This window comes from Aplidium turbinatum, chromosome 5 (genome assembly GCF_918807975.1).
Source record: "Aplidium turbinatum chromosome 5, kaAplTurb1.1, whole genome shotgun sequence".
Classification (NCBI taxonomy): Eukaryota; Metazoa; Chordata; class Ascidiacea; order Aplousobranchia; family Polyclinidae; genus Aplidium; species Aplidium turbinatum.
In genome coordinates, this window is record NC_137476.1 from 21,300,644 (window position 1) to 21,324,983 (window position 24,340).

The 24,340-nt window shown below is 37.6% G+C and overlaps 1 protein-coding gene and 1 non-coding gene across 2 annotated transcripts; one reads left to right on the plus strand and one right to left on the minus strand.

Annotated features, from left to right (window-relative positions):
* Nucleotides 1-796: 796 nt before the first annotated feature.
* On the plus strand, nucleotides 797-899 carry LOC145771418 (U6 spliceosomal RNA). Its single transcript, XR_014289210.1, has one exon. It is a non-coding gene; the product is annotated as a U6 spliceosomal RNA (small nuclear RNA).
* Nucleotides 900-6,599: 5,700 nt separating this feature from the next.
* Nucleotides 6,600-23,628, minus strand: LOC145771025 (uncharacterized). The gene is made up of 14 exons (XM_082582765.1): nucleotides 22,520-23,628; nucleotides 20,874-22,384; nucleotides 17,231-18,755; nucleotides 15,572-15,769; nucleotides 14,635-14,894; nucleotides 13,919-14,063; nucleotides 13,529-13,695; nucleotides 13,295-13,410; nucleotides 11,660-11,811; nucleotides 10,859-11,053; nucleotides 10,007-10,139; nucleotides 9,301-9,474; nucleotides 8,644-8,847; nucleotides 6,600-8,184 (listed from the first exon to the last, which is right to left on the minus strand). The coding sequence occupies exons 1-14, from the start codon at nucleotides 23,626-23,628 to the stop codon at nucleotides 7,429-7,431; spliced, it is 6,645 nt and encodes a 2,214-aa protein (XP_082438891.1). The 3' UTR covers nucleotides 6,600-7,428.
* Between the last annotated feature and the right edge of the window lie 712 nt (nucleotides 23,629-24,340).

Below are 24,340 nucleotides of genomic sequence, written 5' to 3' on the forward strand. Positions count from 1 at the left end.
CACTTCGCTTCACAAAAGATATCTTGCAAATTCAGTAGCGTAGCCAGGAATTTTGAAAGGGGGGGGTTTGACGACCCAACGGCGGGGGGTCAGGGGGGCCTCCCCCAGAAAATTTTGAAAAATTACTTTGAATTTGGTGCATTCTGAGAGCATTTTCAACAAAAATGTAGTTACGAATATTCCTGTAAAATGGTGGTGTCTGGTGGCATAGCAAAAGGATAAGATCATGTTTTCTTCGGCATTTTTCGGAAATAAAGCTAAGTCTCTATGTTTTCTTGTTGCTAATTCCTGGCTGAGATGTTTGGTATTGGCAAAACTTGCTCTTTTAATGCAATTTTGTTTAAAATTAAGCAATTTTTTTTAGACTGAAAGCATCATTCTCAATATCGTGACGTCACACGCATGCCAAAGGGGGAAGTTGCAACCCCCAAACCCCCCCCCCCCCCCCCTTGGCTACGCCACTGCTTGCAATTAACAATTTCAGTAAACAAGGAAATGTTTGACACATCGCAATACAGGCAACAATAGTGACCTGCAAACATAACAGCGAAAAATAGGCTCCAATAACAGGGAAAAAGAAACCAGGCACCATGAAACAAATACTTGTGGAAATCACCCAAAAATCGTAATTCTATCGTAATTCATGAACAGTCTTCCCTTTAAAAAAGCAATGAGTTGGTTTTTCATCCTTTTTGTGAGAGTCTATAAAACTGTCTTTCTTTTGTTATAGACAACTGTCACTTGCGATGCTTATCAGCGTGGCAAGAATTTGTTGATTAACAACATTTTGCAGAACTTGCTTCGGCAGTAGATATACTAAAATTGGAACGATACAGAGAAGATTGGCATAGCCCCTGCGCAAGGATGACACGCAAAATCGTGAAGCGTTCCATATTTCTTTAAAAAAAGGAAAAAAAACATTTTGCAGTACTAAGCTAAATATTTTCATAATAGCCTACAATCAGAAAAAGTCTTGAAATTTATATATAATATTTTGACAATTTATTATAAATTAAGTTGGCACACCGACCTATTTTGCCAACAAAAACTTGCATAAGGAGAACACTGGTCGTGAAACACAATAACGGTGAAACGCACACTAGTGTTTACATGACATTTGCAAACTTAAAATAAGCAACCCTATGCTCGACATTTTCGAAATTTAAAAACAGACGTTTTAATCAACCATTGGGACAGTGTGGCTGGACGTCGCATTGAAATAGCTTTAAGCAACCCCCACCTAGAACTATAATCTGATTGGTCGGTCGGTGGAATCGTATGCAAAGCGAAAATATGCTTCCCGGAAAGTAGTTTTTGCCTTCGTGCTCTTTAACTCCTCAAGAAAAGTATTTTTGGTCATACTTGTACGCTGATACCTTTCGCGGCCGCAGCGATACAGCGTGGCGGGCCGCATGCGGCCCGCCGGCCGCCATTTGGTGACCCCTGGCTTAAACTATCGCAATGACTTAAAAGTAGGTTACACTGCATTATTCTGCCATCGATTTCTTCCGATTACTCCATTGTGACGTCATTTTTATTGATAGAATTGCTTTTGATTGGTATGCGTTTGAAGTGCTTTGCATTGCTCTATCGCCAGCAGCAAATCAGCTTGAATGACGAGGTTCAATTTGTGTTTGACAAAGAAGACAAAAAGAACCCGCTTGACTGTTTACAAAAGATTCCAGCTCGAAAGAAAACTTTTGTTAAAATTGGCTTTTTCCTATGCAGGTCAAGGCAAAGCTACAATTATTTACATGTTATTCACACATTGTGGTGTACGCAGGGAGGGGCCATTGTGCCATGCTCATCTCCCTGCAAAAATGTTGTTTTTTGGCGTTGTTGTGATTGTGTAGTGCAAACATGGTATTGCTTAAGAGTGGTCTTGAGTAGTATGGCCGCATTAAACGCCCCTCATTACCCCCGGGGGGAGGGGCACTGCTGTTTAAGAACCCACTCATTTCAGTTTGTTGAATGTTTTTTTTTGGCTATTTGAAATGAAAATTGTTGTACATATTGCTGCAGAAGCTCAATTATTCAATAGCTTAAATCACGCAAGGCCTTTTATTACCGCTTCCAAAACCTCGGTTAGTGGGCCCATATGTCTGTTTCGAGCTCCAGTCTTATCCATACTCAGTTGGTGCAGCATTTTTTGGTAATTTTAAATAAAACTGTGATAGCCTAATACTGCTACAAAAACTCGACATCTTTTGAGTCTCCTACAACTCAGCAGTTGTAAATTCAGCACATGGTGGTTGAGCAACTGACAACTAAGCTAGAAACACTTCAACAAAAGGCTGTAATTGATAACTGATGAACCTAAGCAAGCAAAAACTGACCCGGGCAATACTTGGCATGTAATAAGTCGGCAAATTCAGTTTAGTAAGCGATGACCAAGCAAGTCCGATGCTAGATGAAGATTTCGTTTGCTGACTTGGGCAGTAGCTGAAATGTACTTGCTGAATTGAAGCACTTGCTGAGTTGAAGCACTTGCTGAGTTGTCGCATGCTGAGTGGTTCGACTATCACATTTTATACCTATCAATAGGTTTTGTAATGTTGATCGTCATTTGAAATGATTATTTTAAACAAGCGAAACCAGTAAATCTATGCTATTTTGTTGGAGTTTACAGAAAAAAAATAACACTGGCCTGCATTTTTCAACTTCAATTCTCTTTTTTCTAAGCCCTATCTAGCGATCTCAAGATGAAAATAATACGTTACAGCACTTGACAGCAACACAGTCCAGTGGCTGCAGAGTCTCGGTGGATTGTTATAACTGCCACCACTAGGCCTACATATGGAAGAAGAAGCCTCAGACACGGAGCAAAACGGAAAAAAAAAATATCGTGCATTAGTAACGAACCGAGATTTCAATCGCGTTGCTAAACAAAAATGCAAACATCTACTATTTTAAACCTGTAAAAATTTTCTTTCTTGCAACGACGAGCCTACAACTTCAAACAATCAGCAAAATTCCAACTATGCTACTTATGCTAATAGCCAACAGCTATTTTAAAAAATTTAAGCCTGTGCAATAACATAAATTTGTTAGCTAACTTTGCTCTCGATACAAAGCAATGGTCTACAACTCCAAACCACAAATAAGTTAAGAAAAACAAATTAACTTGGGTGTTGAAGGTTTAATTAGTAAGTAAAGCTGCAATGAACTTAATGAATTTGGTGTTAATGGATACCGTGGCGTTGAAGAAACAGCATTTATTAGGCTTCAAACTTACAGGAAAAGTTGTAGAATCCACTCAATTGATTTTTCATAGATTTAGACGATGGGGATGGGCATTGTGCGAACCAAGGCTAAGAGTAGGGCTGCTGTCGGCAGCAGTGGCCGAGTGGTTAGCGCGTTGGACTCGCAGTCGAGAGCCTGCATGTTCGACTCCAGCCACCTGCACTTGCTGTTGTTTCTCTGGGCAAGAAACTTTACGATAATTGCCTCTACCCAGTGATCGATTTCGAGTAATGGGTAGTACCAAATTTAAGTCATAAGTAGAGTAGACAACCGGAAACAGACATTGCCGTTGGCTGCAGCGTGGGTCAGGTGTACGTCGGAAGGCGAACACCGATGCATAGCGCTCAAGTCCGCTTTCCCGCAATGCAGGATAAATATATGACAAACAACAACATCATGCAAACGTGTTGCCAGACGTTTTTCAAACTCCAGAAAAAAATGTCAATTTAGTGTACGATTGGATCAATGTTTTCTGGCTAAAAATTTGTAAACTTGGGCTACAGAACTTATCCTAAGCAAAAGTGCTGGCTTTTCAATTATTGCATTGAACATTTGATGCTTTGACACGTGATATTGAATGCTTGGTGCAATAGGCTATACCATTCTTGCAAATAGTTGTTCGTAAAGCGCTTAGATCGTAGTGTCATAGGTTAATAGTCAGAGCTCAGACTTATTAAGTCTATGTATTAACTTATAATTAATTATTTAATGCAATTAAATGCAATTTGTTTAACATTTTGGTGATAGGCTATTACATTTCAGGTAAAAATAATTTTTTTAGACAATTGATATTCATAATAGTAAGGAGCGATCTTCCTGGCAATCAGCGCAATGCTGCGTTCTCAATAATACAGCGAGCAATTGCGATTCGCTAACCATAACGGTGTAGCCTCCATGCTAGCGATTAAGACAATCCAATCAACTAACTTATACATATTCTGGCAGACGAATGCAAAGTAGCAAGAATTGATTAGGCTACCATTAAAGCCACGTGTTAACCATGAAGTCAGGATCATCAGTATCGTTCCACTAATTCATCCCATCGAATCGCAAACCTGCCTTTACCAGTCTGTTAGATCAACTAGGTGTAGTATGGCTACTGGCTATTCGAAATAAAAGTACAGTCGGCCTCGCTCGTGTTTGCCAGAGTTTAATTGGGCCACCAGCTCTAACGGAGGCCCACTTGTCGTATCTTCACAGGCTATATTGTCCGCCCGTTAGCTCAGTGGTTATGCGCCCGGTTCAAGATCACGCTGCGCTGGTTCGACTCTCGGGGTGTGCGTTTGAGCAACGCATTTCAAGACTGCTCTCCATTTAGCGGCACCTAGTGAACGAAATAATTCCCCGGCAACAACACTTCAACAATAGGAAAACTTCACTCTGCCAATCTCGGTAACCGGCCCTGCGTCAAGAGCCTCTACAACAGGGGTGTCAAACTCAAAAAGCACCCCGGACCAAAATTCAAAAATCAGTACAAGTCGCGCGCCAGACTAGTTCAATATTTATTGCAAAATATATTTCAAGGAACTTCCGACTTTGCAACAATAGGTGGTTTTGCCAGCGATTTTGAGCATATGGGTCGCGCATTTACCGAAACATGATTAAAGTTTAAAAAAGTAAACTCAGGGCAAGTCATATCTAAAGTCAAGATAGGGCTATTAAATAAAGAAAAATATCAGTTGTATTCCTTGGTTATGTCTTTCAGTAGGCTACAGCCTTTTCAGAGCAGCGAATGAAAACAATATTCAAACTACAGTAAAACCGAAAAACACAAACATGCCTCTAAAAAGCAAGGAAAAACTTACACGAAAGTTTACTTTGCGCATTTGTAACGCATACTACTTTAACCCCGATACCTGGCTTCTCATTTTGGATGCAAGTTTATCAATGTTTGGGGTCAGGTTCTCAGCTGAAGAAATCCTCATGATTGAAGACAGGTGTTTATCAGTAAGCCGACTCCTGTGTGAATTTTTGTTTTGTTTTCTTCAAAAATCGCCAGATTTCTTGATTTTGGCAATAAATTTGTCAATACGGCCTACCCAGGATGTCCTTTGATGAAGCATATTGAGGACTTTGGCTCGTGCAAATATGCACTTGTACAGTACTTACAGTATAAACTAAACATTTATTAAGTTTTAATCACGTATAACTTCATTATTGTTTATTTTAGTTATGTAAGTTTATTATTGATTAAAACTTGAAGTTGTTTGTGATGCAGCATATCGGCGGCCAGATTTAAAAGGAATTTAATACTATCCTGAAGGCCAAAAAATGTTGCATCGCGGGCCGGGAGTTTGACATATATGCTCTACAAGTATGCGAAACTACCACGAATAATCTATCAAGGCTTTATCAGTTCGAGGATAAAGATTCAAAACCAACCAAACCAACCAATTGAACAGCACCAAATTTCATGACAACTGTTTTTGAAAGTTTTACCAAGGTCACACCGATTGCTGAAGTGGAGCTAGCCAACTTCCAATAGTTAAAGAAATACAAGAAATAGAATCAGGTACGGTCAAACATGGGTCAAACAAACAAAATTTTATTATTTTCTCTTTTTTTTGCATTGTCGCTTTTTACAGTCGCGTTTTTTATTAGATTTCGGAGGATTGTGGCACATTGTCAATCATAAAAGCGTGGGAAAACTCCACTTTTATGCGGAAATTGTTTTCTAGTGTTATACTGAAGTTAGTTTAACTTGACTGACAGGGTACTGGTAATAAGGCCCAGCATGTAAGCTTACTAGAATTCTGAGTAAGCAGCATGAGAGTGTTATTGGTTCATATTGTGTACTTTTTAGTCTTTTAAAACTGTTCCTTCTTTCAGGAAATAAAACTCAAAAATGTATTGGTGCAAACTTTTATCTTTTATGCATTTGATCACTTACTATCACTTTCAGTAGAGAAAATTGAATGATTTCAAGCAAAAAGAGTTGTATTTCCAGCATGTCCTAACCAAAAATATGGTGGGGCTTATTGCCAACATATGCGAATAGACCCGGATGCTCATTTTTATGTATTTGCTATCAATTGAATTACTGTAAAAGTAACAAGTGAAGTTCAAGTTTAAGTATTTGGTAGATACCTACCAGCATTATATTCTTACCAAGTATGAACCAATATTATCAAAACAATTGTGAAATATGAGCAATCAAAGTTAGGTGGGCCTTATTAGCTGAAGGTATCTTATAGTTTCCACCTTTTGTTGGGATTGCAAAGAAATCTGACTTCACGGAGTTGGCGGCAGACCAATATTGAAAACGTTTTTTAAAGAAATTTTGTTTTGTCCTCAAACCATTTATGAATCGATTCCTTACATGATTACATCCAGAACTCTTACTAAAACCACGTTGCAGAAGTTCACTGATAATTACTTTATTGAAGCTTTAATTATTTTGTATAGGCTACCTGTGTGTTGCAATTTAGGGTCCAATGATAAAAGATTTCCTTGAAAAACTACCTTGATCACTTTTAAGTTATCTCTAAATCTTTTGATAAAACTTTATAAAGTTTTCGTAAGGAAAAACGCAAGATATTCTCCATCTCAAGTAGCCTACATTATGATAGATAAACTTTATTCATGTTGTCAGTTTTTTGCCATGTAAAACTATCCAGCTTTGTAAGAGTAAATAACAAAGTAAATAAAAACATTGAAAAACAACATAAAAATTGCAGTGCAGAAATACAATGTGTAAAATGAAAACTGCCTTGATGCATAATTAATAACTATTACTGTTTAAAATAGTATTTTACATTTGATCGTCAAGTGCTCACTGAAAACGTTTCCAGCATACTTTTCTTGATTTTGTTTCACAAAACCAACATGGTCCTTTCTCAAAAATAGTGCACATAATAATTAGTTTCTTTAAATATTTTTCATGATTTGGCCGACGGCTTCTTTCGGCGACTTTTTACTTAATATATGAGAATAATAACGGGGCCAAAATAACCACGAAATGGACAAGAAGATATGCAAAAAGAACTAGAGGGAGACCAAAAAGAAGATGGCGGGATTACATTGAAGTTAAGATTGGCATCACCTGGATGAGAACAAAGAAAACAGAATGGTGTGAAAGCATATGTGGATGCCATCTGCCAGCAGTGGCATGACTGACTGATGATGGTGAGAATAACGTTGTATATTATTTATTTCCTAAAAAGAATTAAAGAAAAAGCACTTTCTTTAACATCTTTGTAGAACCATTAACCCGTTGAACACGTCATCTGGAACGACGGACGCAAAATACTTGTGCTTAAAAAACATCGACGGCTTTTGCCTGTCGTTTGACGACAAGACCGCCAGGTTATTAACTAACTGCACTTGTTGCGTTTCAATCCATAGTTCCATTGCAGAATATGAACTGACGTCATCGACACCTATGTCATCAATGTCTTCTGGGCCCCAAAGAGCACATTGAGTGGCGTTAATCGCTTTCTTAATTTCAACTGGTGGTGATTGCGTAAAATAATTTATCAAGCATTTGATGGCGGTGGAATATTTTGTTCCGGGCAGCACAATTTTAGGTAATGGCAGCGTCGTTACGTCACGCGCTACTGTTTGATTGTGCACGTTGGAACTCAAAATGAGATTTCCGGTTTGCAAAAAAGACTTCATCAAGCTTCCGACTTCCCGGATAATAGAAAACCGCTCGTGGGTGGCGCTATTACCAGAATCTGAGTCTGAGCTTTGATAGGCTTTCAAAACTAAATCTAAGCCACTAGATGTTTTTATTGTTGCTGTGGGATTATCTGGGTGTGGAAGATATTGAAGATATTTTCTGTCTTCTACGATGAAAAGATGCTCAGGATTGATGCGGGAAAAGTCAATACTGTATGAATCAAGGTGTTCGATTCCTTGGAGGAGTTGAAGAATATTGATGAGAACTTGTCGATGGAATTCCGTCGATTCTTTCTTTGCTGCGATTTCATTCAAGAATTGCTGCAATGTACAGAAAAGCAAAAGCAGTTGATAGCACGTTATGGAAACAATAAACTCATTACAAACCAGAGTAGTTTAGTAGACAGCTCTGCATTTCAAGCACAGCTCTCCATTCAGCGGCACCTAGTGGATGGAATAATTCACAAAAAACAACACTTCAACAATTGGAAACTTAACTTTGTCAATATCGGTGAACGAGCCTGCGTCAGTGGTTCAAAGCCTTTACAAGTATGCGAAACTGCCAGAATTAAGCTTTCAAAGAAGTTTTTTTAGTCCTAGGATAAAGATTTCCGAATATCAATCAATCAGTCAGTATCGCTTACTTGATTAAACCTACTACACATGCTGCTTACTCGACTACAAACGTGCAATTGAAAGCAGCCGTTAGCTTATAACAAACCAAGCACACGAATATCTTTGCTGATTAAAAAAACTCTGCTTCTCTTTTCAAATTCAAACCTGCAATGGCTGGAAAGGCCTGTTATTCAAGATGACACAGCGAGCGTCGATCAAATCATCACCAGAATCAATGTCCACGAGACTCACAGGGATACGACAGGGGAAGTGGTTGCACACTCCGCAAACATTGGGATGCATTGGAAGTGCCTTCCATTTTTCAAGTCGACGGAGGCTTTGATCATTCATATTTTTGTGAGCGTAAAGCTGAAAAGCACTATTTGCATTGGAATCAAGCATATAAAGATAAATCCTAATGTTTCACACGCCAAAGTTAAATGGTTGGTTTTAACAAAACTTATACACAAGCCTTCATACGCTCAAAATAAGCATAACAATAATTTCTTCATCATTAAACTTTGAAAACATACTCGACAACACAAAATTCAGGTATTGTAATTATATTTCAGTTTTGGCTGCTCTAGTATTATTTCAAATTAACAAACACTTACCAATTATCAAGTTCCTAATAATGAGTAGCTTGCACCAAATGAGCAGTTATACTGTGTCTGAAAACTGCTTAATCTAATTGACAAATATATGAATGACTAACTAGCTAGACAATATCAGCTGTTTGACAACAATAACAAGTTATACAGTTATTGTTAAAACGAAATTTATACCAAGATTTTCTACAACGAAATCGAATGCATTATCTACCTGGCAGGCTCCTTTAAAGGCGTTGTTTTTGGCTGCAACAACGCTGTATATTGCACTACTGCCAATTACGCACAATGGCTGATGGTTAGACAGCACGACATCTGACCAAGACATGATATTGCAAGCTTCACTTGTGGATTGATTTTCCCATTCTGTAAGTATTTGGTCAGTTACCTAAAATACAATCAACTATTTTATAATCGATAATAATTATTGCAATACATCACAAGTATAAAAAAAAATTAGGATATCATTGTATTAAGTTGATGATTATCATGCAAGTAGTGATGCTTGAAGCAAATGCACGAATCTGCTCTTTTCATCCTTATTCAGGCAAGGAACTGACTGAGGGTCTTTTCAAAACGAGCATAGGTCTAATCTGAAAACATTAGTTCATGGACTTCTAAATAGTGCTACTATTTAGAAGTCCATGATTAGTTCTACTGCTTGTTTTGATTCGTACAAAACAATTAATGTCTGTATTTTAAGGGGTGCCTTTCCGTTGAAGCAAACATACTTGCAAAATAAACAATTTAGCCGACAAGAAAAATATTGGGAAAAAATAAAAACTGAAGTTATCACTCCATGCATTAAAGTACTTCAGTCTGAAGTACAGTGAAAAATTGTTATGGAGAACTGCGTTAAAAAATTATTAATTAAAAAAGGCCTTATTCACCATTGAAACAACACATTGATTAATACTCGCCTTTCTTAAAGTCTGCGCATTCAAAGTCACAAACGTCTTGTATTTTCGTCCTCGATGAGTTTCGTAAGCCAGTTCAGGTGAGACTGTTTCTTTTTGATATTTTTTCGTCAAAGTTGGCTTCGATAAAGATTTTCTAAAAAAAAGCTCATAGCCGTTAAAGAGGGAGAGACGAGTTTGCGCATGCTGACATGTTTAGCCACCTGACTGAACAACCGTAGCATTGCTGCTACCTTACTGCAAGTCCGGGCCGTGTTTCTTAAACCTTTTGTCTACCATTGCTTTTGTTTCTCGTTTACCACGTCTCTCAACATTTTCATTTTTTGTCAAATGCTTTTCAATGAACATTGTTATTTTTTAATTATATTTTAACCGACTTATGCAACTGTGTATTATTTTATTAGCCGATTGCAAGAAATTGTGCGCAAGACATTATGTTGTCAAAACACAACTTTTGTAGCAATCCACCTGCACGATATCACAGACAGCAACGCCGTTTTTATGATGGGCATGTAAGCAAGGTAGCGTGATGTAGGCTAAGTACAATTTTATGCCGTAGTTGCTCAACCTCATATTCTCTCGTCATCAATACAGCTCACAGTGATCGATGCTTGTAGCCAAGTATTGCTGTATCTTACATAGTTGATAGGCTACATATTATAGAGCTACAGTACATATTACACATTTGTTATCGAAACCATTTAAAAAGAAGAAAAGATTTAAAATTATGTGGGAGATGCAACGAGTGGAGTCCAATAACAAAAAAAAATTAGTTATTTTTTTAACTTTTCACGTTCAAACTTTTCACCATACGTGAACACGGGATACGCCCAACTAAAATGAAAACTTTCTTACTTTTCCACGATGAGAGTGGAGCTTTTCAAATACTTTGAACCTTCTACATTGTAATAAGTGTTCTTGAATTCATCTTCCGAAAATATCATGGGATCGGATTTTGATTTTTTTGGAGATATAACGCGCACAGGGCGTTTTGGAACACCAAAAAGTTCTCCTTTCAGTTTTGACATAGAGCTTCCTTTCATTGCTGACCTACATAAAAAAACGCACGAAACAATCTGAGCACACAAGCCTTTATGAACCGCCCCGTTAGCTCAGTTGTTACGCGCCCGGCTCACAACCAAGCGGCGCTGGTTCGACTCTCGGGGTGTGCGCTTGAGCAACGCATTTCAGGACTGCTCTCCATTCAGCGGCACCTAATGAATGGAATAATTCCCCGGCAACAACACTTCAACAACCGGAAAGCTTCACTCTGCCAATCTTGGTAACCGGCCTGCGTCAAGAGCCTCTACAAGTATGCGAAACTACCAGAAATAACCTTTCAAGGCTTTATCAGTCCGAGGATAAAGACTCAAAACCAACCAACCAACCAAACACGAACAAGTTGTTGAAAATGTGTATTTTGTTTGGAAGCAACGCAAACGCATAGTGAACCCGTAAGTCCACTCGTTTTGGTAGATTTATCCTGCATTGCTGCCTGCCTGATATAACAATGACGCAAGCTAATAACGTTATAGAAATAACACATTGTTTCATAACATGTGCAATGTTTAGCCTATACAGTGCATCGTGCACAGTTGAACAGCCTATAACCACAAATTGAAACACTTTTTATCGTTGTACTCTACTTCATCTCACCTCAAACCATGGTGATGGTTATCAATATCTGATGATGTCCCGACTGAACTGCCTTGATCAGAGGGAAAAGCGCTGATGGTAGAGTCGGAGTCGTATTCACGATTGAACAAATAAGTTCCTCTTTTCACCTTTATTGCCGATTTTCGAATTTCCTGAAACAAAAAAGGCGTCTATCATTGTAGCCTATTTTGCTAAAGCTCCAACAAAAAATGCTTAATGACACAAAAATGATTTAGTCAGGTGCAGGGCCATGTTAACCTCTCCCCGTACTCCCCGGCCGGACGGACCCACGGCTGATTAGGGACCCACTTATTTTAGTCTGTCTAATGTTTTTTTTAAATACTACAGAAGCTCGATAATCAATAGCTAATTAAATCATAAGAGGGAATTATTTACTGCTTTCCAAACCCCCCGACCGGGGGCTAACCTCTAACTAGGGGCCCACTCATATTTAGTTCGTGCAGTATTTTTCAGCTTGTAATTTTACAATGTGTTTTCCATTTTTGTAAAAGTTTTTCGCTCAACCACATTTTGTTCATCTCGGCGATATTGAGCAATGCTAGTTGAGAAGAAGTGAAAACTTTTTTTATGTCTAAAAAAACTAAGAAAACGATGCGATATTTCGAAACACTGCTCACTCAAATAGCCTAGTTAATTGATAATAATTAAATGGATAAATTTCAATGTGAATCGAGATAGGTTATGAAGTGAAAATGTTATCTGTGAAGTGTGATGGTGGGGACACCTCAGGTACATTTTTGAAGCTCTAGCCTGCTGAAAGGCTACAACACACTAGGCTGCAAAAACTTTCAAGAAATAAATTATTGAAATCCTTCTGTGGTTGTAAATAAAAAAAATTGAAATGGTAGGCTACCTTAAATTTTAAACAAAACTTCTACCCCAATCTAATTTCAATTTGATGAATTTGCGTGCATACAAAGTATGCATCTTGATAAAAAAAAATATTGCTCCTAAAAATGGCTAAAAAGTGACCAAAACAAGATTATGATTGTCAAAATTTTCTTAGGAGCAAGCGCACCACACCCCCTTTCCGTTTCATTTATTTGGACATTAAGTTTTGCATTGCATTGTTCATTTATGTTATATATTTTACTTTGTTAAAGCGCTGGTCTTTTTCAACTTTTTCCTAGATCCCCTTCTGCAATGTCGGCATAGCCTATTAACTATTTTTTTCTATGAAATCTTAAAAGTTGTTTACTGTTTCTGAAATGATCAATGTAATTTTTCCCCACATTGAAAGAGTTTGCGGCCTTAAACGCTTTCTGGTCCTATTTTTAAAAGCAATTACTAAACATAGGGCCTACTAGTGGATATCGGGGGGGGGGGGGGGGAGGGAGGTGAGACGATGCTCACGCGCCCCGGTTAGTTGTTGATAATAATAGGCTTCTCTTTGTATTTTTCGTTCATTTATAAGTGTCTTGTGTCTGTTGTAGAAGGTTTAGTCAGATTCAGCTTTAAAGAGGCCTGAACTAAACCTAGCAGGTTACCAACAAAGAAATATTTTTATAATTAGTTCACATAATAATAGGCTGTTATAACATATGACTTTAAATAACGATGGAAAGCACGGAAGGCAGCTGCCTTAGTTCAATATCATCGCTGCCTCCAAAATACCTGAGACTTGTGAAGTTGTTCAGAATCCGAACTAGGAAGAGAGCTGCTGAAGCTGTTTTTTCTGCTTCTCGATCGGATTGGCTTTACTGCTGGAGCAAGTAAACTGCGATTGGATCCTAAAGGACAAGTGGTATATTAACACAAAAAGTATGTGGTTGAATCTAAGTAGCCAACATGTAATGTATATAGTCTAAGCGTAATGTAATGTAAAAACAAGTCAAGTTAGGTACTCACCCATATTTCCATAAACATCAGATGTCTGAGGCAGTTCTTTTTGGTTTTGGTCGAGTCCTTCAGAAGAGCTACCGGAATTGAAATCACCTCTGGACAAGGTCGAGGCCAGTATTGAACGAACCTTCTTTGACCGATGAGTAAAAGGCGATCGCTTTGCCTTGTTTGGTCTAGTGATCAGAAATGCAATATAAAAATATTTTGGTTTGAAAGAGTATTCAATTTGAAAATGCCCAAACGTTGCTTAAAAATCAAAACGAACAATATTTCTGTGACCTGTGTTTTATTTAAAATTTCACTGTTTCTTGTGTTGACGACGCAATGTGACAAGGCTTACACAAGCCTAAGATTACAATTACACCACAGAACCTTTAAATTAGCTAATTTTGTCACCTAGAGCTTGATTTGTCATGAGAAATGAATTTCTGTCGTGGAGGATTAGGTCTTGGTGGTGTCCAACTTTCTCTTTCGAACACATCATCACCTTTATAAGCGAGGATGGTAGTAAGGGCTTCGGTGGAGTCCGACAAGTTCTCACCTGAATAATGATGCAATTTCTTGATATGTAGGCTAATCTCAGTTTACAACATCTGTTGGTCCTTCATTTAGAAATACAATTTGAAAAGCGATAAATGTTGACATGACTATATATTATAGGATTTTCTTGGATAAGCCATTTTTTGATTTGTTCTCTTTTAGGAATCTTTATCTTCGCACTGAGAAAAGTTCTTCGAAAGCTTAATCCTGACAACCTGACAAGAGGTCTTAATCCATAATGTAGGCCCGGTCAGCAAGATTGACGGAGTAAAGAATCCACTTGCTGTTGGTCTTGATGTCTGTAAATTATTCTATGCACTTGGTGCTGCTGAAGAAAAAGTAGGTCTTTAAATGGGTTGCTTTGGCGCACACCCCGAAGAAACCGCAAGAGCAACCAGTGTTGGTTGCTCTTGCGGTTTCTTCTTACACAGAGTTGGCAGCTTAATCAACTGAGCTATTGGGGCGGACTATGGCCTAGTGCTTTGTTTGGACAGCTATTAAGTAATCACATTTACGATTCAGCCAATCCAATACAAATAAGAGATTTCTTATGCAATGTAGCCAATACGAACCTTTCCCTAAAGGAACATGGACGATGTAATCATCTTCTTCACTATCTTCTTTTTTATTTTTTAAAAGTTTTTTAAAAAACTTCACAGGGCTTTTGCCACGACCTCCACTCAAATGCCCATCCTGAGTTCGTTCCTTCAATTTCTTTCTATCCTTTTGCTTTTCGTTGGCGTTGGATTTAATTACTTCATCATTTTTTCTATTGACAACATCTTGAGTTTGAAAGTTTTGCACAGTTGGCCGCTCTTGTGACTTGGGGCGTCTTCAAGAAATAAAATAAAAAAGCAATTTTAAGCAATCTTTTGTTTTAAAAATAAGATTTTGAAACTAAAACGCTCTTATATCGACTGTGCAAGTGTGCATGTGTGCAAGGAGGAAAAGCGACAATCAACCATTTCAATTTTTTGGTATGATTAGTTTTGTAGCCTACTATGCCAATCATTACAAATACATTAGTTTTTCTCTAATGGTCTCAAGTTTGTTGAGTGCCTCAAAGCAGCTTAAGCCTAACCTGCTAATTTATTTTCTAGTATGTTAATTTACGAATTAGAGAGAATTAAATGAACGTAGTCTACAACAGGAGCTGCAGAAGCCAACACAATACCTGGTGGTGAACACAATACCATCAACACACTTTTTCATTCATTTGCCTTTTACAAAGGTCAAGCATAGTTGTCTTTTCAAAAAGCTGGAAAAGTAGGCTAGTTGCGTAAAGAAAGAGTCTGCAGGTAAAGCACTCCAGAAACCTAGATGCACTTAACGAGAGCTCAGCAATTTATTGCAAACCGTTTGGATGTGACAGTCTATGGGCTGCACCTCATGCACATTGAGTTTGTATACAAATAACTAAGCATTCATCCCACGTGACAATAACAATTTTGAAACTTTCTCTACCACGTACAATTTTCAAAGTTGCATAAACTAATAAAATTTGAATACCGTTCACGAATAGGTCTTTCTTTTGATTTGGATCTTTTGGGTGACAGGCCATCTTGTGACTTTGATCGTCTCCATTTTGTGACAGGCATGTTTGCTTCAGTGAGGTGTTTTGCTTCTGTTACAATGGATTGTTCAATAGAATGATCCTCTTTCTCATAAAGCATTTGTGAGTCACTTTTCACACCTTGGATTGTAGATCTACATAATATACAGTAGTAGCCTACGGTTATGCAACAAATATCATCAACACTACACAAAGAGCTCAATGTCAAACAGAGTGATTTAAAACAAATATTGTTATTATTCTTCAAAAAATCTTTTATAATTTATTTCACTGTTGTATTTGAATAAAAACCTTATGTAGAATCTAGCCAAGAGTGACACAAGCTGTTTGGTTTTCTAGGATTAAAGACTACATTTGCTTCACACTATAGTTAAGTTGACCTCGTAAGTAGTGGCCTGATCAAGGACCTTACAACCACCATCTCTTCGAAGCGTGAGGGAGATTACCACAAAAAGAGCTTAAGAATGAAACTAGCGATGTAAAAGCTTGATCTTTATCACCAGCCTTTATGATCATTATCCTCCTTACAATAATTGGAAGATATTGGGGTTTGAAAACAAACCAAGCAAAAATTAAAAGTATTTCGTTTCGTTAAGGTTCGAAATCAAAGCAAAATACATGAAACTATTGGACTATAAGAGTTTAGAAAGCGACGTAAAAATTGAAGATGTATTCTCCATGCAACATAAAAATTTCATAAAAATCAACATGGTTGTATTGAATGACATGATATTGTATTGAAATCTACGTGGTACAGTAACTTGTCGGTGCGGCTTCCGTAACGTTATAAATCTAGCGCTGTCATGTTCATATTTTTGCATCGAACTCTAGTAACCTATTTTAAAAATCTGTGTTTGCGAGTAGGCTATGTGACAAAAAGTTAGCATATAGGAAAGACCAATGCTATAATGGAATTATAAAGCTTTGGTACAGAGTTTGCTTTGTTGAACCATAGACAAACAAAACAAAGTAACTTTAACGGGTTTAACATATTTTATCACACAGAAATATAACATGATTAAAAAAAAATCAAACGTTTTGGACACGTACGTGTGTCCTCATCAGGAATTACATAAATCTGCAATATACATAAAATGAAAATTGTAAGATAATTTTGACTATGCACTGTAACTGTAACGATGTCCAGAGTGTGGACTGTGCTTTTCAGTCCGTAGTGTCGTTACAGTTACAGTGCATAGTTAAATTTATCTTACAATGTTCATTTTATGTATATTGCAGATTTAAGTAATGCCTGATGAGGACACACGTACGTGTCCAAAATGTTTGATTTTTTCAAATTATGTTACATTTCTTTGTAATAAAACATGAACCCGTTAAAATTACCTTGTTTTGTTGGTCTATAGTGGAATTGCGGTAGAATTGGTCTTTTTAATGGATGGCAAGTGATGATATAAGAAAAGCTTTCAAAAGTGATTCTCTTCCACTATATAATACCGAACAGCTGCCCATGGTGTTCAACGTTAGGCTACTGAATTCATGTAGGCCTACTAGACTAGATGATCTATTATGAATTGTGCTAAATAACAACTGCAAATATGCAACTATTTAACCACAATATACTGTAGACTACTTACCTTCGTGACTTTCTATTCTTTTTAGTTGTTTCTTTACGAGATGAGTGAAACAAAGCTTTGCTACTGAGCGTTTCTTCTTCGGTTTGAACAGGAACAATATTCCAGCGCAAAGGGATATGGTGAGCTTGTTTTACTGCTGATTCAGTTAGCTCTAAAGATGAGTTTTCTTGACGATAACTCGATGTACTGCTTTTGCTTTCCGAATTCCCACAGGGTAGAACCCGGTGTTGATTTGCGAGAGATTTGTTGGGGTGAGAATCAAAAGAGCTACATGAAGATTCGTCAACACTTTTACCGGAGATGCGTTTGTTTTGTAATTTTGTCCGAGTAAAAAAAACGCCTGGAGTACGCTTGCTCAACTTTAAGTCTGTTTGAGGCACTTTTATGACATCTTCAGCCCTACCGGTACTGCTAGTGTTTGGCAAGCTTTGCTGAGTTTCGTGTTCAGAACTTTTGCTACTGTGAGAATTCCTGACACTTATTCCGTTAACTGCAGTGTCAGCAATATCTTCATACACAGATTGATCTTCAACAGACTTAGCAAGCGTATCTCGGATATTGGTGACAGCTTGATTTGGTGCTGAAGAAGTGCTTGGAATAAATTCTGTTTCACTGGAATTTCTAGGGTAAAAATTATCGTACTCTACTGGGTATCGAGGAAGTGGGACTTTTGGTTTGTAAGAACCTTTGGGTAGTTGAATGTTCTCTAATACTTCTTCGACTTTCGGTTGGAAGTTTTGGTCTTCTTTTAAAATATCACTATTTCTTTCTGCATCGTTCAAATTTTGGGACTTTATTTCTTGGACTTCTTCGTAAGTATTGGTGACGTCGTCGCTCAAATATTCAACAAAATTGCCTGTAGGAGAAAAACTCCGAATACGCGTTGAATCAAAATCTGTATAGTTTTTGTGCTTTGAAAGTTTTCTCGTTGGCAAGTATTTTGAAACGTTATCTGTTGACTTTTTGTTATGTGGACATTCTTCGGCAAAATTAAAGTCACTAGTTTTATCAAACGGTTTATTTGTACGTTTCACACCATAAAAGTCTCTGTCGGTGACTTTCAAACTTTTAATGTTTTCTGTACTTATGGACGACTGAGCAGAACTGTTAGGTTTCCAATTCTTGCTTGTTTTCTTCGAGTAAGCTCTGGGAAGAGTAAACGATAAGCTCTTCTGAGAAATTTCTTGAAATGAGGCTTTTTCCGAAACAGAAGATTTCAATTTTTCGCACTCTTTTAATCGCTTTTGTTTCTCTTTGTGCTGATCCACTGCTCGGACAGCGGAACTATGCCGGGCCAACAGGGGCTCTGATATCTGTGGATTCTTATGCCTTTCAATACGGTGTGATTTTTCTAACGTTGATAAAAGACAATTTTTAGATTGCAAGTTCAATGTTTGCTGTGAATCAACTTTTCCTTCCTTATCATGAGCAGCTTGAAGATTTTCTTGTATCGGCACAGATTGCAGATAATTCGGTGATAAAGACGCTTTCCGCAAGCGCGTCTTTTCAACTTCTTTTTTAAAAGCTTAAGAAAGCAGAACAGGGTTATTAATTTATAGTTGATAATAATATAAGTTAAAACAAAATGGCTTCTATTGTTAGATATAACTAGGGCCATATCAATCCAGGCTAAAAACTTAGACAAAATGCTATTCAAACGTTTGAATAAACTATTCTGTTAAATTTTTGTGATATTTTATTTGTGGTTTAGATGAACGTCAAGTGGCTTCTCTTGTCTCATCTTGTGAGTAACACCTGCACCCAAGCAGATGTAAAACAAAACTTCACAACAAAGAGTCTCCACTCAGACGTCACAGCTTCGGGAGGCAACGAATAGCAGAGGAAACTCTTCTGACAGATTCAAACTCTCCACTATCCTGCAGCTCAACTTTGAAAGCTGCACAACAAGTAAGATCAAAGTTGTAGTCTGAAATACTACATAAGATCTGCCCTGAGCTTGCACTCCACTCTGGCCCTGTCCTTATATTTTTAAAGTATAAATCCCTTTTTTCCTTCTTGCACAACCTCACACTTCCTAAGATATGGAGAAGAGCTTGAGTGGTTGTGATTCCTAAGCATCAAAAGCCATCAGAGGACCCAAAGAGCTATTGTCCAATATCTTTCCACTGAGTTACTTTTAAATTCTCGAACGGCTAATCTTTGCCCCTGTCAAATCGATCATCTGCTTCCATGATTGTCATTTAAATACGACACACGCTTGCGCTGGTTCAATAAGTCCATAGGCTAATGTTCTAAACACTTTGAGTTTATCACGATGAGTAAATTAAACTTCCTATTTTCAGAATTTAAAACTGAACGTTCTGGTGTACGGTAGCCTACTTGTTTGTTAAATTACATAATTCTAGTTCAAAAGCAGAAAAAGGCTACGTCAGTGCAACAACTCTTTAGCAACCATGCTCAAAAATGGATTGCCGAAGCTGACAATTTATGAATAATTAGATGATCACAGACAGATTGCCTCAGGTTATGCCAACATGAACTGAGGCCTATAAGAACCACTGACTGCAGTAAGTTGAGTTCACTTGCAAGCGTAAAAATGATAGTAGCCTGGGCTACTTGTACAAGAAAACTTCCTGAGTGAAATTTAATTTTAAAACAAAAACAAGCAAACGTAGGCTACACAAGCAGCCCGAGTTAAGCTGAACATCTTATGAATCGGACAACGGCTCAAGCCACACAAAACTTTGAAAAGTCAAACAACCTTTACATTTTAAACCTGACTGGCTGTATCACTACAAACAAGTGAAACTTTGTTTGAAACGCATCTTTTCGTAGAATACTCGTTCAATATTAGGCTACTTTTTCTATCAAAACCGACGTTTACGTGACGAAAAGAAGCACACAGCAAAAATGAAGCTGTCTACTTGCACTGACTAGAACTAGTAGGTGAGACTAGCATTATCACTCAAGCAAGACAAATATTCTTTGTTTATTTTGTCTACACTCTTAATGTGCTCTTGATAGCAGTTCAATAGCTAAGTGCTCGTTGTTTGCAAACTTACGTATAATTTTGTTGTTTAAACGTTAAAATGAAAAGGCAAATGCTTGTCTTCATTAAAGGAGCAGTTGTTAAAAAGTTCTCAAAATCAGGTCATAGTCATATACGAAGCTACTTTGAAAATAAAGAGTGAATCATTTGAAGACTGAGTCAGAAAAAACAGAAATTATTGTATAATCATGTCATAGATTTGTCGGTTTTTAGGGCATAGGTCTACCAAGGGTTGGAGAATACTTGCTCCACGCCTAATCTAATAGATTTAGCACCAGATAGGGCAAAGTCCACCAGCAGCATGTATCATTTCTATTGTTGTACATGTGTAGTTTGTATATGTTTACTAACCACTGTTTTTATACTCAAGGCCACACAACAGCTCTAATAAAATGGGGATTACCTAAATAGTCTTAATTTTCAATTTATCACGTTAACATTAAAGATTTCAGGTAGCTTACTGATCAAATAGTAGTTTATTTATGATCTTAAAAAACCTAGCTCTTAAATTTTACGCTTAAAATTATCGTAAGTTTTTTTTTTTTTGCATCCAGCTATACGTTTGTGCAGTTTTGTTGTACCGGTATCACAAGAAAAGCACTTGTTTTGAAATAGTTTGACATAAGCACTCACCTCCATACTTTTCCAGATTGTCATATTTCATCTCCTCCCAATTTATATCTTGTTTTTCTTCTAGCTTGGGTTCTTGACTGCTCGATGAGGAGGCCGTGCGCTCGAAGCGGGTTTTCCTTTGCGTTTTGTCAATGTGGATATTTAAAGGAAAATGAGGAACATCCAAACAGTCATTTTCTCCCATAAAAGTAAAACATGTTGACTTTGTAGGTGTCTTTGGCATTGAACTCATAAAAGCGTTGAATTGGGTGATGTTGTACATAATAGAAGATGGGGTGACTTCAGGTTCTAAGCATGTGCTAACAGGCCTTGATTCAAAGTACTTGTCCTTTTCAAAACTTGGATGAAGTTTTGACAGATCTAACGTTTCGTACGGCTTGACGACGTCTTGACCATTTTTATCTTCTTTTTGTCTACTAGATTTGGAACCTTCGGAGGTTTGGATTGAGTTGAATGCTTTGTGATGAAGATTCTTTTTTGTTCGTTGTTCATTCTGCGTGATGCGTCCTGGTAAGTGAGTGATTTCGAGACCGACAGCCTTGCTAACCTTAGATTTATCCAAATCATTGTTTTGATTACTATGCAACTTTTCCGCGGTTGGGAGAGCTGGTAAAGGTCTACTAACTGAATGGTTCCTTAGTAAAGATGAGGAGAGAATTTTTCTTCCTTGAAAATTTGCCTTCATAGGATTGTATTCCCATTGAATTGATGATGTGTCAGATGCATCTTCACTGGAGCTAAACGATGTAGTTGAAGTGAGTGATGTTGATGTGAATACACCTTCGAGTTTAGTTTCATGTTCCACAAAAGGCTTGCGTTCTGCTTCATTATTCATCTTCACTGCAAAGGTGTTTTCTCTGTGGCTCAACGCTTTTTCTTTTTTGCATTCTAAGTATTTTTCTAAATGGCATGAAGATTGTACTGAGCCATCAACTTCAAAGTCAAACCTATTACATTTTGGATCTGGTGATGTAGAAGCGGAAGAATCTAGATCCTCTTCCATAATAGGAGCAAGAGGTTGCATTAGCAATTCGTTAGCTCTCATGTCACTATGGTGGATTAATTGTTCAGAACTTGTATGGGGTTGTTGTTTAAACATCGGTGTTAAGCCCATACAAGTGTTTGGTGCATATGTCTGTGATTGAGCATTACTTACTTGGGTGTTAGCGGATTGCATCAATCCGACTGGAAGATCTTGTTCTTCAATTGAAACAAGCATTCCTGAATAGCGTTTGTGATTACTCACTGGAGGTAATGATTGATCAAACACATCAGAAGGGTCTGTCTGAGTCCCTGTGACAGGGCTTAGCAGGGATGACTCAGCATGAAACGCCTGCCTAACCTGATGATGACTAAACTTCAATTTCTTTGGGGGAATTTTCGGGGGAATCTGTCTATCGCTTTCAAGTTGAAGCTTTTCTTTTAACTTCAAAAACTCGTACTCTAGGTCATCCACAGCATTTTGAAACTCCACTTGGTATTCTATTGCAGGAGTGTTTTTAGATGTTTGTCTGTTAATGTTTGGTTTCGCTTGCATACCTTGCGTTGATTTTGAGCATACAGCTGAAAGTTCATTGGCAGATACTTGGCAATTTTTTTTTCTTGAAAAAGATGATTGTTTTTTTATTTCTTTCACGATCGTTGACTTTGTTTGTCTGAAATGTCGGTGGTCTTCATTTTGTTTTTCTTTGATTTTTTCCATAATATCCATATGTTCATAATATAAAATTTCTTCATCTAAATTTCTTGTTTTCATGCCATTGTTGCTCACAGTTTCTTTGGGTACATCTTCATCAAAATCACTTTTCAATTGCGATGTATCATGAAATTCTGCATTTAGTGGGACAAGGGTTTCTTTACTGGAGGGAGCCATGATGGTTTTGACTTGTTCAAGCTCTCTTTTTACGTTTGATTGCATTACGCGGTTACTCGTTAGACTTTGTGTTTGAAGTTGGCTGTTAAGTAAGCTGGAGCAAGACTCCATTGGAAACTTCTTCTCACTAGTTTGATCAGAAACTTTGTGTAACGTTATAGAAGTCTCATATGGTTGTGCACGTTCTTTGGGTTTTGAGTTATTGTTAGAATGGACAAGCTGCTTGTCATCTGATTTAGGAGAGAGACGCATTAGATCCGGAGGTGGAGGAAGATCTGTAAAGTCGATGAGATCAACATCATCAACTGAATTTCTGCAAGGAAGAGGAATATCCGAAGCATCAAACTGGGGTTGAACAAGCTTATTATTCTGGAGTAACTTTTTCGTTTTCAAAATGTCGCTTTGATTTCGAAAATTGTTTCCCTTTTGGTACGATCCTTTGTTTTGACAGGCAATGAAATTGTTATTAAATTGATTTTGTTTGGAGAAAAATGATTTCTTTTCAGAAGGGGAAATTAATGAGTTGATAACTTTGCTTTCAAATTCTTTTTCAAATTTATCTTTCAAACGCTTTATGTTTTCAGAGTGATGACTTTGTTCAACCTGCATTTTCTTGTCTGACAGTCCATCGCTCTCGTGATGTAAATTCTTGCTTTGATCGAAGTGATGAACGGTAGCAGGGGTAGGCCTAGTTGAATCAGATAGACTTTTAAAAACAAATGTACTTTTCTGTTCATTAGATGTATGATTTGCTGGTGTTGGTGGTAAGCATGCACGAGCTTCATTTTTTCGAGCTTTATATGGCTTGGGAGAAATTACTGGTTGATTTTTGTTGAACAATTTTGTGCTGGTCGTATTTATATTCAGTTGCCTCTTGTTCATCGTGATGATGCTGTTTTGCTCATTGGACTTCGATTGTGTAGATATAGCAGCACTCTTTTGGTCAGCAAGTTTCAATTTCACCTCATAAAAAGATCTCTCGTTGTGGAACTCTTTACCTGACTTGTTCGCTTTGTTGCATTTCCAAGAGTGAAGATATTTTTATTTTCAATGTCGTTTGTTTGCCTGACCGTCTAGATACTTTTCTTTGGTAAGCTATTCTTGAAACTTCTTGAGTGATCCGTCTGGTTTGTCGTCTTTCATCAAAATGAATTGTGGTCTTTCATCGACTTAGTTTGTCAGTTTTATCTTGACCATATAGTAATCAAGTATTTTGTCATATAGGCTAGTCTACCTGTGAAACAAAAGGTATGGTTTGTTACATTATTTTTTATAAATTACGGTTGAAACTTTGAAACAACATGGGCTATAGCTAAGCTGTAGTTACGCTTACAGAGATGGAGTGGTAAACGAATATGCCCAATCTTCAAATTTCGGCGATGTAGCCAGTGGCGAAGGTACTGGTACAATATATCAAAACGTCGGCATCTTAACACCTTTGAAGAAAAATGCGGCTGTGTCAGCAATGGCAAAGGCATTTATAGACAATAGACATGCCTGAAGGACACAAAGAAAGGTTTTGTTGCCTTTCGGTTCACTTAATCTAAATCTTCACCAACCGGGCGTAAGCCTGGCGGTGGCACCAAGGCCTACC